Source organism: Symphalangus syndactylus, chromosome 6, assembly GCF_028878055.3.
Source record: "Symphalangus syndactylus isolate Jambi chromosome 6, NHGRI_mSymSyn1-v2.1_pri, whole genome shotgun sequence".
NCBI classification, from domain to species: domain Eukaryota; kingdom Metazoa; phylum Chordata; class Mammalia; order Primates; family Hylobatidae; genus Symphalangus; species Symphalangus syndactylus.
The window spans coordinates 80,688,366-80,705,036 of record NC_072428.2 but is presented as its reverse complement, the minus strand read 5'-3'; the positions used below and the strand labels follow the sequence as shown (position 1 = coordinate 80,705,036).

At 37.3% G+C, this 16,671-nt stretch overlaps 1 protein-coding gene across 6 annotated transcripts in view; it reads left to right on the top strand.

Annotated features, from left to right (window-relative positions):
* The window catches only part of MRE11 (MRE11 homolog, double strand break repair nuclease), a 111,172-nt gene that overhangs the window by 22,648 nt on the left and 71,853 nt on the right, over nucleotides 1-16,671 (top strand). For 5 of the 6 annotated variants that reach the window (XM_055283298.2, XM_055283296.2, XM_055283300.2 and 2 more), the window contains exons 2-6: nucleotides 762-886; nucleotides 2,718-2,850; nucleotides 7,588-7,748; nucleotides 15,194-15,281; nucleotides 16,084-16,225. In XM_055283298.2, coding sequence (XP_055139273.1) covers nucleotides 867-886; nucleotides 2,718-2,850; nucleotides 7,588-7,748; nucleotides 15,194-15,281; nucleotides 16,084-16,225 — 544 coding nt within the window. In that variant the 5' untranslated portion in view covers nucleotides 762-866. Of the gene's footprint in view, nucleotides 1-39; nucleotides 247-761; nucleotides 887-2,717; nucleotides 2,851-7,587; nucleotides 7,749-15,193; nucleotides 15,282-16,083; nucleotides 16,226-16,671 lie in introns of those variants that run through there. The other variant, XM_055283299.2, reaches the window with a different exon arrangement.

Sequence of the window (16,671 nt, the reverse complement as noted above, 5' to 3'; positions counted from 1 at the left end):
TCTCCTGTTTCTGCAGGTTCCCAGGCGGAAGCCCAGGGTTAACTGGAACCTCGGGAAGAGCGGGCCGAATGGGCCGGGGAGGGGGTCCTGGCGGGCTCCGCGTTCTAATTCCGAGGTTCCCCGCGGTGAGGGCGTGTTGAGGCTTGGAATCTGGACGGAATCTGGAGCTCCAGATGTGGGGGTTGTCTCGCGGTGGCAGCCACTCTTCCCCAAACCTATTTTCATTCATCCTGCTAGTGCCTAAAGGTGTTCCTCCACAGACCACGTGTTTGTTTATTTACACTCGCTTTAAACGCGGGCCCGTTCCCTTTTCCAAACTAGCCAGGTCCTTTAAAAAAAATCGTGTGTTTGAACAGGAAATACAGGATTGCCTCTGTTCTCCAGAGTGCAACTTAAAAATATGCGTGCAACTTAAAAATATCTGCGCATCTAGAGTTGTTTGTGTGTTGAACCAGAACCGTATGTGACCGTTTTTGCCCATTTATTTAGCATACATTAATTTCCCATAAGAGCACGGGAAAGGAGAATAGGAGTTTAATCATCTTGGTGAAACTAGGAAACAGGATGTACACTGAAGATGGATTATTTTCTATGCTTAGTTCATTAAAAAAATAAAAGTATAGTGGGTGTTTAGATGAAAATGAGACTTCTAGATTTGCCAGTCTGCTTAAGACGTCTGTACCTTGTGCAGCGTAAATCATGTTGGTTAAATACGTGCAGTCTTTTTAAAAATGTGTTTTATGATGTAATTTTGTTTTTAGAATTTCTAGAATTTGGAATCGAGTGCATTTTCTGACACTTGACTACAGTACCCAGGGGTTCTTGGAGAAGAATCTGGTCCCAGAGGAGCTTGACTGACCATAAAAATGAGTACTGCAGATGCACTGTAAGCACCTGACTTCTGGAATCCCTTGTTACTTGGAGTTTCTAAAGCTCGTCAGCTGTGATCACAGTAAAAGAAAACTTATTTAATAAGCAGTAAATAAGGAACCTGCTTATGAACAGAAATATTAGTCATCAAAAAGGATATTTGGAATGTTTTAAATATTTATCTGTTAACTGGAAGCTAATATGCAGCTATAGATTGGAGTCTTGCAGTAATTTGATATATTGATATAGTATTAAGTTTATGTTCTTAGGCTTCATCTTAAATTATTGAAATGGTAAATATTCTTGAATTTTCCCGACAAATTCTTATTAGTCAATGCAGTTCTGTTTAAGATTTTTAGAGTAAATTCCTTTAGTATTAAATAAGCTGGAAATGAATTTGAATGATGTGGGAATAAATAAAAGGACTGTAAAAGTTACGTGCACTTTGGGAGGCCGAGGCTGGCGGGATCATCTGAGGTCAGGATTTCGAGACCAGCCTGACCGACATGGTGAAACCCCGTCTCTACTAAAAATACAAAATTAGCCAGGCGTGGTGGCGCATGCCTGTAATCCCAGCTACTCAGGAGGCTGAGGCAGGAGAATCACTTGAACCCAAGAGGCGGAGGTTGCAGTGAGCCCAGATTGTAAAAAAAAGTTATGTGGGAAAGACTTTAGACTTGGAGTCTTTTACCCTAGTTTCAAGTCCTTGGACGCTACCAGCTCACGTGTGACCTTGGGCAAGTCAGCAGTTCTTTGAGCCTTCCCTCAATTTTGCCATTTGTATAATTGGAATAATTATACCTTTTTCAGATTAATTTTGAGGCTTAAATGAGAGAATTCATGTGAAAATACTTCATAAATTACTTCATAAGTTACTTCATAAACATGTAGTATTATGATTTGAAAAGTATTCTGACCTACCTTCTTGGATATATCAGTGAGAACTGTATGCATATCATTTTTGAAGTTTTTGAAGAGCAATCGTTTGTGGAAATATCTTTTGTTTGTAAAGATTTAAATTTTGGAGATATATACAGAGATTTTTAAAAAATTCATTGTGGTTTATTGAAAATAGCCTGAGTTTTCATCATGGGTTTTAGTCTCGTTTCTGTCACTAGTTATGTGATAAAGCAGTTAATTTCTCTGGGTTTAGCCTTCTCATTTGTCAGAGATAATAATGCCTGACTCTTTATCTGTGAGGGTTGAGATGAGATCATAGAAATAAAAGTATTTTATACAATTAAATTTACTGTAAGAGAGTATTAATAACTATTACATTGCTACTTCATGTTAAAGTACCTTCGAATATTACCAAATTCAAATTGGAACGATTCTATGTTGGCCAGCTTTATTAATGAAATCTAACTCTGTAGAGAGTAGAGTCAAGCAAGTGTCTTCAAGGGCCTGAATGTAAGTTATTAGCATATTAGTATAAAATTGACTTATAAACTTAGAGGAAGGCTTTTTAAATTAACTTCGATTTTCCTGGAAGAGTACGAAGTCAGATAAGTAGCAAGTTTATTTATCTGAGGAAAACAAGCAAACTTTCGGGCCTGGGTTGCACGAGTTTATAAAACTGGTTGTGACAAGATTATAAATTTTTGAAGCAGTTATAGAACCTTGTAAAGATTAATGTACGTTTGTTCTATATTGAACTAGTGGTTAGGAAAACTGTAATGTTAATGATACGTTAAATACTTCAGATTTTCAGATGAACTCTAAGGCTAAAAAAATGATTTTACTCCATAACTGTTATTATTTATTTTATGAGTTTAAATCTCAATTTGTTTGAATATCCTTTTAATGAATTATTAACATATTGAAATGTTTCTTCTTTCTTAATATAGTGATGATGAAAACACATTTAAAATATTAGTTGCAACAGATATTCATCTTGGATTTATGGAGAAAGATGCAGTCAGAGGAAATGATACGTTTGTAACACTCGATGAAATTTTAAGACTTGCCCAGGAAAATGAAGTGAGTGTGGTTTGTATTTGTGTACTTTCTACCGTATTCCCTTGGTCAACAAGTTATTTTTATTTCTGAAGTTAGAGATTTGTTTTATAAGCTCAGGTGCTTACCTAGCCTGCTTGAATATCGATATACTGAAAGCTCAAAGCTGATTTTGTATGCTTCGTGTCTTAAATTCAAGTAGGAGCTACTTTTGTAAATAGTCTGTTAAAATTTACAAATGTTTTTGGGGTGTTTACTGAATGCAGGATCCTGTGGCAGTGTCTATTTGAAATGTAAGGTGACTGTCAAAGCTTCTGCTTTCAGATAACATAGAATAAAACTAGTGTGAAAGACCAATATCCACAATCCACAGTTGCAAGGTTGTATGTGTTAGGAGCCCTAAGAAAATTCTAAATAGCATTTCCTGTGAGTTTAGAGGCAGAAAAGATCACATTTAGATTATAGCAAGATAAGTTTAATGAAGAAGGTTGTGTTTAACTTGGGCTTTGGAGGAAGGGTAGACTTTTGGCCAGTGGGGAGCATAGAGAATGTACATCCAAGTGAAGCATGAGTGAGGAAACAGGTGAGACAGTATAAGGTATGTTAGGGGCCCTGTAGTCAATTTGGCTCACCAGCAGGTCATAGTTAGCAAGCATGCTGAGAGACTAGAAGGAAGGGTTTGAGCTGCATTAGTCAGGACTTCAAATATCAGATTGAGAAATTTGTATCCAGTTCAATAGAAAATCTTCTGGCAGCAGAGTATAATACCATGAATTGGAGACCAGTTTGAGGCTTTTTTGAAGTGTTGACCTTAGGGATGGAAAAGAGGAAATGAACACAAGGGATACTGCAAAAAGAAGATTTGTGTACTTTGGTTAGTTGTAGCGGGGTGGGGATGAGGGCAAAGGGATGACAGTGACTCTGAAGTGTGTGGAGTTTGGGTGAATAGTTGTACCAAAAATAGAAATAGGTAGATAAGGAAGAGGTACTTCTTCATGTGGGAAGGTGACAAATTCTGATTTCGACAAACTTAGAGTTGGAGACTGCAATGGGACATTCGGGGAAAAATTTCAGCAGGCAGTTAACACGTCAGCCCCGGAGAGAGTTGGAGAATAAATGTAAAAATTGACTTGCAGATTAACACCTCCAGCCTTGACTTTTCTGGAGAGTTCTCTTCAGTTTATCTGCTAGGTCCTTAGTTCTTCCTCCCAAATATATGTGGTTTCTCTCTACTACTCTTTTCACACTAATAAACTTAGTCCAAAACTTGATCACATTTCACATAGCCTGCAGGAGGTCCCCTTCCATCTTTCTGCTTCCATTCTTTTCTGCTACATCTACTCAGCATAGCAGCCAAAGTGAACTTTTAAAATAATAAATCAGATCATGGCACTCTGTTGCCTAAAATTTTCCAAGTGTCCTTCCATTGAATCTAGTATAAAATTCAAACTACAAGGTTTGACTTGATCTTGACCCCTGCCATGAAACTTCATCTCCTACTACTCTCTGCCTGATTTACAATGCTACATCCACACCGGCATGTTCTATTCTGAGGCCCTTGCACATCTAGTTCTTTCTGCTTGGAGCACATTGATCTTGGTGGGGCCGACTTCTGAGAGTTCAAGTCTTACCTTTTTGGAGATGTCTTCCCTGATACTTCCAAGCACTGTTTTATCACATTACTCTGCTTTATTTTTTTCATAGCATATTTTTAATAGCACTATCTGAAATAATTTATTGAATTATTTACTTGTTTATTGTCTGTTTTCACTGGAAGGAAAACTCCATGAGAGTGAAAATCTTTTGTTTGTTCATGCTATATCTTAGTGCTTAGAAAGAATCAGAAAGCAGTGGGTATACATATTTTAAATTTCTTAATTAAGTGAGGCAATGGATGGATTCTTTCTTTTATTTTAGGTTCAGGGGTACATGTGCAGGTTTGTTATATAGGTAAACTCATCTGACAGGGATTTGTTGTACAGATTATTTTGGCACCCAGGTATTAATCCTAGTACCCATTCGTTATTTTTCCTGATCCTCTCCCTCCTCCTATCATCTGCCCTCTGGTAGGTCCCAGTGTCTGTTGTTCCCCTCTTTGTGTCCATGTCTTCTCATCATTTAGCTCCCACTTATAAGAGAGAAGTAGTATTTGATTTTTCTGTTCCTCCATTAGTTTTCTAAGAATGATGGCCTCCAGCTCCATCCGTGTCCCTGCAAAGGACATTATCTGGTTCTTTTTAATGGCTGCATAGTATTCCATGGTTTATATGTATCACATTTTCTTTATCTAGTCTACCAGTGATGGGCATTTAGGTTGATTCCATGTCTTTGCTATTGTGAATAGTACTGCAGTGAACATATGTGTGCTGTGTCTTTATGGTAGAAGGATTTATATTCCTTTGGGTATATACCGAGTAATGGAATTGCTGGGTCAAATGGTAGTTCCATTTTTAGCTCTTTGAAGAATCGTCACACTGCTTTCCACAATGGTTGAACCAGTTTACACCCCCACCATCAGTGTATAAGTATTCCCTTTTCTCTGTAATTTCACCAGCATCTGTTCTTTTTTGACTTTTCAATAATAGAATGTAAGGTGCATTTTTCCTTCTTTGAAGGCAAAAAAACTTGTGGCCAAAGGAGGTCTGTTTCCTGTCAGAGAATCCTGCATGTGCTCTTTCTTTTTTAACTCTTGAGCCCTAAAACAATCTTCTCCTGAGTGTAAGCTACTTACTTCTACTTTGCCCTTTCCTTCACTTCTGCTTCCACTATTTTCCTTCCCTGTGTTCCTTAATTGTAACTGTTCCAACCCCCCATAACCCCAGGTAGGGAATTCTAGATGCGTATTATATTTACTCATTCTCTTGATTTGTATTTAATATTTCTTATTATTGAAGTCTAAATTCTTCCTGACTTTTAAGTCCCTTATTATGTGGGCCCATGCCCACTAGCCAGTCTTAGTTCTGTTCCCTAGTTTCTTGGAGTCTTTTTTTAAAACAACATCAGTCTCACAGAAAAGTTGGCAAGAATAGTGCATGGAATTCCTTACCCGTCACCCAGGTTTTCTAACATTTTGTCACATTTGCTTTATCCTCTCTTTACAAATACACACTATTTTTTTCCTGAACCATTTGAGAGTAAACCGCATGTATAATCATAGAAAACCAGGAAATTAGTATTGATTCAGTGCTGTTATATAATGTTAAGATGTTGCCAATTGTCCCTGTAATGTCTGTTATAGCACTTTGGAGGCTGGTTGGTGGTGTCCAGGATCCAGTCCAGGTTTCCATATTGCATTTAGTTGCCATGTCTCTTTGTCTCCTTTAATCTGGTACATTTTCCTGAATCTGCCTTGCCTTTGTTTTTCTTGACCCTAATATTCTGAAGAGTACACAGGCCAGTTATTTTATAGAATCTTCCTCAAATTGGCTATATGTGGTATTTCCTCATGATTAGGTTCAGATTCTGCACTTTTGGCAAGAATACCACAGAAGTGAGTCGTGTTCTTTTCAATATTTCCTGGAGTCACTGCCAGCCAGTTTAAAAAATTTTTTTTAAATGTTTGAATGATGGCAAAATATATTAAATACATAACATAAAATTTCCCTTGTTAACCATTTTTAAGTGTATAGTACAATAGTGTTAAATATGTTCATATTGCTGTGCAATCAATCTCCAGAATTACTCTCATCTTGCAAAAATGACACCCATTAAGCAACAACTTCTTTTCACCCCAGTATGTTTTTCATTTGGTTTGTTGTTTTTGTTTTGTTTCTTCCATGCCTTTGATTGTGATCATTTTCTTCCTTTTACTCAAATAGTGTTCATTCTGGAAGGCCTAGCTTAAACCTCACATTTTTATTAAAGTTACCCTAACGACCATACGCACAGTGATCTCTACCTTATGTTCTTTTGTGTGATTAAGAACTTAAGTTTCTTAAGGTGCATCATATACGTCTTGAAAGCCTGTGTTAGACTTTTTCTGTATGATTTCCCTCCTTCACTGAAGTTATTCCTAGAATTCTCTTCCTCACAATCATTTATCTTCCTAGTGCAACTACTATGCCACCATGTTAGTTCATCCCTTCTAGACCTTGTGTCCTCAGGTGAATTGTCCTCCCTTGAGTTCAAATTCATCGTAGTCATCTCTGCTGCTGGTTGCTTACATGTCCATTCTAGTGCACCCCAGAGTTTGACTTATGCTTAGATGTATAACAGTTTGCCTCTTCCATTAGAGTCTGAACATATTTAGGATAGGGATCATATTTTATTCATCATTGTATCCTCAGGACTCAGTAGAGGGTCTTGCATAGAGTCAGTATTTAATCAGGGCAGGGATATAATCTATTTTGTAGATTGCTATTTTTTGAGCTTCTGGAACCTGTAGGAATTCTGTAAATAAATGCTGAATGAATTAAATGAATGATTTGGATTGAATTTGGTATCTCTTCCCATACGTTCTGTTAAAGTGCTAAGTTTATGTTTGATTCAAATAATAGAAAAAATATGATCACCTTGTATAACCTGAATCAGAGACTTGGTGTAATTGGAAGGTGGCTTTTTTGAAGATAGCTTAGTCAGCTAAATTAGAGTCAGATTAATTACCAGATTGAAAGTCCCTTTGAATAAATAAAATGTAAATTTTTAAGTTGCCATACATAATAGTGTCTTTTGTGAGTTTTTTTTTTTATCTCTTTCATCTGTAGTTTACAAAAATTTTACCTGTAAAACATACTAATTTTAACACCTTTTTCTGTTGGTCAGGTGGATTTTATTTTGTTAGGTGGTGATCTTTTTCATGAAAATAAGCCCTCAAGAAAAACATTACATACCTGCCTCGAGTTATTAAGAAAATATTGTATGGGTGATCGGCCTGTCCAGTTTGAAATTCTCAGTGATCAGTCAGTCAACTTTGGTTTTAGTAAGTAAGTATATTTATTTACTTGAGTGAGTGATTACTTGTGTATGGTATTTGCTGTATAAGACACGTAAACACACAACTGTTTTGCCTTCCATATAAGCTATTTTCTTAGTAAATATCATTCTTTGAATTTTGTGTGCATCATCGTATTAATTTATATTTTCCTAATTAATAGTGGGACTGACCCAGCTACTCTGGAAGCTGAGGTGGGAGGATTACTTGAGCCCCAGAAGCAGAGGTTGCAGTGAGCCGAGATTGTGCCATTGCACTCCAGCCTAGGTGATAGAGCAAGACTCCATCTCAAAAAAAAAAAAAAAAAAATACGGTGGGACTGAATATCTTCTCAGGTTTATATTGTACATTTTGGTATCCTCTCCTGTTCATATCTTCTGCCTATTTTAAAAATTGAGATTTTTTTGTTTGTTTTTCTACCTGAATTGCAGAAGTTACTTATATATTCTAATTAGTAAACCTTTGTGATACATACATTTTTTCCCAATCAATGGCTTGTCTTTTGACTTTGTTTATGGACTCTTGTTGACAGAAATATTTAATTTTTATGTAGTTAAATCTATTGGTTTTTCTTTTTTTCCATTTGTGCCTTTGGGACTATTTATGATATTTGTCAATCCCTATATTATAAAAATACCATCATGTGTTTTTTCTTTTCTTTTTTTTTTTTTTTTTTTTTTTTTGATGGAGTCTCGCTCTGTTGCCCAGGCTGGAGTGCAGTGGCATGAGCTTGGCTCACTGCAACCTCCGCCTCCTGGGTTCAAGCAGTTCTCCCTGCCTTAGCCTCCTGAGTAGCTGGGATTACAGGCGAGTAGCTAGGATTACAGGCGCCCATCACCACGCCTGGCAAATTTTTTGTATTTTTAGTAGAGACAGGGTTTTGCCATGTTGGCGAGGCTGGTCTTGAACTCCAGACCTCAGGTAATCCACCTGCCTTGGCCTCCCAAAGTGCTGAGATTACAGGCGTGAGCTACCGCTTCCGGCCCATTATGTCTTAAACATTGTACAGGATCTCACTTTGCATTTAGTAGAAAATTCCTTAATTTCTTCAGCCCGTGTCAGGTTTTCTGTCTTTCCTTGTCTTTCATGACCCTGATACTTATAAAGAGGTCAGGTATTTTGTAGAATGTCCCTCAATTTGGATTTTTCTCTTGCTTTCTATGATTAGATTGGGATTACAGGTTTCGGGAGAATATTCAAGAAGTGAAATACCCTTTCAGTCGCATCACATCAGGAGGTGCATGAGATCAACCTGATTTATCACTGGTGATTTTAACCTTGATCACTTGGTTAAGCTGGTCTCTGCCAGGTTTCTCGAGTGTAAAGTCATTATTTTTTCCTTTCCATATGCTGTTGGTTAGAATTGAGTCTCTGAGTCCAGCTTACTCTCAAAGGGAGGGGAGTTAAGTTTCCACTTCTGATGGACATAAGTTAAAACCACCAAAGTAATTAATAAATATTTTAGGGTAGATATTTTGAGGCTGTGCGACTTTTCTGTTCCTCCTTAAATTTGTTCATTAATTTTAGATTCATCAGTGGATCTTACCTACAACAGTTATAACTGTGATATTCTAATTGTGATTTTCTATTTCCTATATTCTTTCTTCATGTATTAATTGGGATTCTTTTGTAAGGAAGATTTGTCTCTTATCCCACATTTGCTTATTCAGTTGTCTATATCAGTAGAAACTCATTTTTTTCTTTGGGTTATAATTTAATACTATCATAATTTACTTGTGGCTTAAATTGTTCCAGCTTTAGCCATTGGGCTCTTTTTGAGATTGGCTCCTGTATCCTTTTGATATATCCCACCTTTTCTTCTGATTTTTTACTTTGTCTTTCTTAGCTTCAGACTCAACCATTTCTTCAAGGAGCCCTGGTTCCTTTCGGAGAATGGTATTTGGAAACTAAGATCTGGATGTTACATGTGCACATTACTATTGTATTGTTGCTTCTAGGCTCTCAGTGGACAGAGCTAAGAAAAATATGTGTATATACTAACCCATGAGAATAGACATACTCATGTTTGTTTATTTATTGATTATTTATTTATTTAATTTTTGCTTTTGAGACAGGGTCTGGCTCTCTTGCATAGGCTGTAGTGCAGTGGCATGATCATAGCTCACTGCAGCCCCAACCTCCTGGGTTCAAGCTATCTTCCTGCCTCAGCCTCCCAAGTAGCTGGGACTACAGGCATGTGCCACTGTATTAGTCTGTTTTCATGCTGCTGATAAAGACACACCCGCTGAGACTGGGCAATTCACAAAAGAAAGAGGTTTAATGGACTTTCAGTTCCACATGGCTGGGGAGGCCTCACAATCATGGCTGAAGGCAGGAGGAGCAAGTCACGTCTTAACATGGATGATGGCAGGCAAAGAGAGCGGTTGTGCTGGGAAACTCCCATTTTTAAAGCCATCAGATCTCTTTAGACTTATTCACTATCACAAGAACAGCACAGGAAAGGCCCGCCCCCATGATTCAATTATCTCCCATGAGGTTCCTCCCATAACACGTGGGAATTATGGGAGCTACAAGATGGGATTTGGGTGGGGACACAGAGCCAAAGCATATCAGCCACCACACCCAGCTAATTTTTAAGAAATTATTTTTGGTAGAGATGGGGTCTCACTGTGTTGCCCAGCTGGTCCTGGGCCCAAACAATCCTCCTACCTTAGCTTCTCAAAGTGCTGTGATTACAGTTGTGAGCCACCATGCCCAGCCCATATTTATTTCTTTAGTTTTTAAAGTGTGACTTTATATTGGGAGGTAAATTTTTTTTTTGAGATTTTGTCCACATGAAAATGTTTATGTTCACTTTCCCCTTGACTGATGGTTTGGCTGCATATATAATTGAGTTTTAAAAGATTTGTATAATACTTAACTTTGTCCTTGTTTTTCAAAATTGTGATCAATGTCTCTACCCTCCTTCTATTCAAATCTAAAACTTGGGACATTTTTATTTTTTATTTTTGAGAAGGAGTCTCACTCTCTCACCTAAGCTGGAGTGCAGAGGCATGATCTTGGCTCACTGCAACCTCCACTTCCCAGGTTCAAGCAGTTCTCCTGCCTCAGCCTCCTGAGTAGCTGGGACTACAAGTGTGCACCACCATGCCCAGCTAATTTTTTTATGTGTTTTTAGTAGAAACGGGGTTTCACCAGGTTGGTGAGGCTAGTCTTGAGCTCCTGACCTCAAGTGATCCTCCTGCCTCGGCCTCCCAAAGTGCTGAGATTATAGGCGTGAGCCACCACACCCAGCTGGGACATTTTTAAACTTTAGTGTTTTCTTTCTTTCATCTTATGTTCAAACTGCATTCTGTTTTGAAAACTGTTTCCCCACCCTATATACGTGTTTACCTATTTCTTTGCTCACTGTTGTTTCTTGTATTTCATTTCTTTTGTGTAGATTCAGTTTTCTTCTTTCTAAAGTACAGTTTTCAGTAGTTTCTTCATGGAGTGTCAGTGAGTGGTAAACTGTTATTTTTTGTTGCTATTGAGGAGTCTACTGTTAGTTGAGTTGCTAGAAAGTTTAGCATGGTGATTAAGAGCATGGGTTCTGGTATAAAACAGTCTGAGTTCAAATCCTGGTTCTGTCATTTAGTAGTTGTAAAACTATGTTAGTCACTTAACCACTCTACCTTAGTTCTGGCCTTCATAACATGGGAAAGAAATGTGCCAATCTTACAGAGTTGAGAAGATTGAGATGATAAGAAAAATGCCTAGAGTAGTGACTAGCATAAAGACAATACTTGGGTAACTATTAAGATTTTCTCGTTGTTCTTAACATGTTGCAGTCTTATTTAGCTGTGGATTTAATTCTTTTTGTCCTGCGTGGGCTTTATCGTATATTTTAATGTAATATTATTCTTTTTCAGCAACTTGGGGAAATTCCTATTCATTATGTTTTCAAATATTCTTTTCCTTTTCTTTCTGAATATCATTTATATAGCATACTATTAAAAAAATATTGCCCATAACTTTACCTCTTTGTGTTACATTTTGGATAATTTAATCTTCCAGTTTACAGTTCATGTAGAAAATAGGCAAAGATCCATCTTGAATTAATTTTTGTATAAGGTCTAAGGAAGGGATCTAGTTTCAGCTTTCTGCATATGGCTAGCCAGTTTTCCCAGCACCATTTATTAAATAGGGAATCCTTTTCCCATTGCTTGCTTTTGTCAGGTTTGTCCTAAAACCATAAAAACCCTAGAAGAAAACCTAGGCAATACCATTCAGGACATAGGCGTGGGCAAGGACTTCATGTCTAAAACACCAAAAGCAATGGCAACAAAAGCCAAAATTGACAAATGGGATCTAATTAAACTAAAGAGCTTCTGCACAGCAAAAGAAACTACCATCAGAGTGAACAGGCAACCTACAAAATGGGAGAAAATTTTCACAACCTACTCATCTGACAGAGGGCTAATATCCAGAATCTGCAATGAACTCAAACAAATTTACAAGAAAAAAACAAATAACCCCATCAAAAAGTGGGCGAAGGACATGAACAGACACTTCTCAAAAGAAGACATTTATGCAGCCAAAAAACACATGCAAAAATACTCATCATCACTGGCCATCAGAGAAATGCAAATCAAAACCACAATGAGATACCATCTCACACCAGTTAGAATGGCCATCATTAAAAAGTCAGGAAACAACAGGTGCTGGAGAGGATGTGGAGAAATAGGAACACTTTTACACTGTTGGTGGGACTGTAAACTAGTTCAACCATTGTGGAAGTCAGTGTGGCGATTCCTCAGGGATCTAGAGCTAGAAATACCATTTGACCCAGCCATCCCATTACTGGGTATATACCAAAGGACTATAAATCATGCTGCTATAAAGACACATGCACACGTATGTTTATTGTGGCACTATTCACAATAGCAAAGACTTGGAACCAACCCAAATGTCCAACAACGATAGACTGGATTAAGAAAATGTGGCACATATACACCATGGAATACTATGCAGCCATAAAAAATGATGAGTTCATGTCCTTTGTAGGGACATGGATGAAACTGGAAAACATCATTCTCAGTAAACTATCGCAAGGACAGAAAACCAAACACCACATGTTCTCACTCATAGGTGGGAATTGAACAATGAGAACTCATGGACACAGGAGGGGGAACATCACACTCCGGGGACTGTTGTGGGGTGGGGGGAGGGGGGAGGGACAGCATTAGGAGATATACCTAATGCTGAATGACGAGTTAATGGGTGCAGCGCACCAACATGGCACATGGATACATATGTAACAAACCTGCACATTGTGTACATGTACCCTAAAACCTAAAGTATAATATAAAAAAAAAAAAAAGAAAATAGGCAAAGATAGGGAAATCCCGAAAAAGAAGACTGCTAAGGAGTAGTAGCCAATTAGATTTGAAGTATAACAATGCTGTAGTAGTTGAAAATGTGGTATGGCTCATGAATTGGTAGATAGGTAAGTGAAAGAGAATAGAAACTCCACAAATAGCCTCAAATACATGTAGGAATTTAGTATTTGATGAAGGTCACTGTCTCACAATGTAGGGGAAATAATGGATTCAGTAAAACTACTAGGAGAAACTGTTACACATATTTTAAAAATCTAGATGTGGGAAAGGCTTCTAAGTATGTTACAAGACCTAGAAGCCATAAAAGATTCATACATTTGTCTTTGCAAAAATAAATTTCTGCATGCCAAAAACTGCCTGAAGCAAAGCCAGAAGTCACAGTTCAATCGGGAAGAATATTTGCAACCAATTTCAAATTAAGGCTGAATTCCCCAGTAAGCAGTTCTTTCAAGACAATAAAATTCATGAGTTAGTAATAAATAAAGAATATGGACGTACTTCACAGAATAGGAAATAACATGACATTTAAACTTTATTTATTTATTTTTTTTGAGACAGAGTCTCGCTTTGTCGCCCAGGTTGGAGTGCAGTGGCGCGATCTCAGCTTACTGCAACCTCCGCCTCCCAGGTTCAAGCACTTGTCCTGCCACAGTCTCCCAAGTAGCTGGGACTACAGGCACGTGCCACCATGCCCAGCTAATTTTTGTGTTTTTAGTAGAGACAGGGTTTCACCATGTTGGCCAGGCTTATCTTGAACTCCTGAACTCAGGTGATCTGCCCACCTTGGCCTCCCAAAGTGCTGGGATTACAGATGTGAGCCACCGCATCTGGCCTAAACGTATTTTTAAAAGTTTGATCTCATAAGAAAAAGACAGAGCTATACTGAAATATTTTTCTCCTATAAGGTTGGCATAGGTCTGTGACTCTCAATCCTGAGTGCACAGTACAGTTACCTAAGAACCTTTAAAAATATGGATGCCCCCTCTCCAGGCCAACTGACTTAGAGTCTCTCCAAGTATGTCACGGGCATTGGCATTTCTTAAAAGATCCCTAAGATAATTCCAACATGCTGCTAGCATTAAGAACCACTAGCACAGATTTAAGAGCTGGATGACATACTATGTTAGTGAGGTAGGGGGAAACTGTCCCTCTTGTGCATTGCCATTGCATTATGTGTAAATCCCTATGGTGGGAAATTGGCAGTGCCTGTCAAAATTACAAATACATGTACTCTTTGACCTAACAATTCCCTTCCAGGTATTCCTTTATAGGTCGACTCACCAGGGCAACAAGATTACTCACTGTACAAGATTACTTTGTACAAGATTACTGACTGTAGCATTGTTTGTAAAACAAGACTGAAAAGAATCTAAATGTCCATTGGTAGGGAACTGCTCAAACACATTGTGGTAATCCATGCAATGGAGTACTGTGTGGCTGACAGAGCAGAAGAAAGGTCTTCGTGTACTGATGTGGAATGATTTCTAAAATATGTTGAGTGATAAAAGCAGGATGCAGAAATCTGTATTTTTCTATCATTTATGTAAGGAGAAAGAAAATCTATTTATTTGTGTGTATAGGTATAGGATCCTTTTGAAAGATGCACTAGAAATTGCTAACATTATTTGCCTCTGAGAAGGGGAGCTGGATGGCTGGGGGCAGGGGCTGACAGGAGACTTTAATTTGCACAGGTAATAAGTGATAGAGCTGGGAGTTTTAATCTACCTCTTTGGGATTGTGAAGTATATGGATTTTCTTCCCTCCCTCCACTACGAATAAAACCCATATGCTAAGTTTTTAAAATTTTGAAGGCTTATTAACTTTTCATTAATTAGATATACTACTCATACATACCACAAGCACTGTTTATTATAGTTGGGGTTTCTTTAAAATGCAGTGCTTTGAGATATTTTCAAACTAATTGAAATGAATTGTGGCCTATGATTTTATTTTTTAAAGCTCTAAACTAGTGGTCATATGCCAATGTAGATCATGCAGTTTGCCTATGATCGCATTAATATTTTGGAGGAGAATCTTAGGGAAAACAGCTTTTGTCCCTTGTAGAAATTTTAAGTAACTTTTTTTTTTTTTTAAGGTTTCCATGGGTGAACTATCAAGATGGCAACCTCAACATTTCAATTCCAGTGTTCAGTATTCATGGCAATCATGACGATCCCACGGGGGTAATTATTGTGTTCTTACAGTTTGTTGGAATTTTGGAAATGATCAGTTTAGTTTGTGGAAAGCATGCCTTCCCTTTTTCTCAGTGTGTAGTCAAATTGAGTCAAAAAGTCAAGTTGACTTTTCACATTCATACAAGCTTTTATACTGCTTTTTAGATTTTTTAAAAATCTGGAATAAGAATTGGTGTATGAGCTATGCTTTTATTTCATTAATGCTTATGTTAACAATAAGAAGCCATGGGTAGGAGTGAACACCTAACATCTGTATAGTGCTTTACAGTTTGCCAGTGTTTTTATAACTGTCCTATAAAATCTCACTTTTAGGAAATGATTGTTCATGAACATCTTTAAATCTAAATTAGATTATCTTATTACCTGTTTGGTATGGAAGTAAGACTAGAGATCCTACATTCAAAGTATTTTTTCATTTTATCTGGTCATTAATGTTATGAATCACTGATTATCTATGGTCTTTTTTCCCCAGGCTTTAAGAGGGTTGCTTAATATTACAAAGCATTTATCTCATGGCTGATTTTTATTTTTTTGTGGCCAAGACATCATAAGTTTTGATGAGATAATTAGCTTTGCATTTGGCATGTGATTCCAGTTGCTGTAGGTGATTTGTAGTACAAAAAATGTAGAAAATACTTTTATTGTTGTAATTTTGTTTTGAGAAGACACTGTCCTCATCTATGTTTTTGTAAGTAGTATATGGAGTATGCTTTTAACCAGGTGATATGATATTCATGCAGATACTTACTTTTACATACGCACTAACATTCTTTGAAATTATTTTGCATAGGCAGATGCACTTTGTGCCTTGGACATTTTAAGTTGTGCTGGATTTGTAAATCACTTTGGACGTTCAATGTCCGTGGAGAAAATAGACATTAGTCCGGTTTTGCTTCAAAAAGGAAGCACAAAGATTGCGCTATATGGTTTAGGTAAGACAGTTTTATTTTACTATTTATGTCCATGTGTGATTCTTTAAACAATTGAGAAGTGAAATTTTGGAGATAAGTTTGTATCTGTTTGGAAAAAATGGGGCAAACCTTATTATTCTTTATTGGTGACTATAAAAAATGATGGATGGTTTTGGTAAAAATTTTTGGTGAAAAAATGTCTTTTCATTACTATTTATTATTTTGGGTGTTTTTTAGACTCAGGTGTAGAATCCTGAATGTTAGAATTATAGAATAATTAGCAAAACTGCACTTTGATATCTTAGAAGTCTTTGGGAGGTCTAATGCTTCACTGTACAATGCCCCTAGCTTATAATTTTGTCCAGCTTTCATAATACCTCTGGCAAGTAGAAAAGCATCATGGTTATTTCTATTTTAGAGATAAGGAAAATGAAATCTGGATGTTGTATCTGATTCTGCAAGTGATA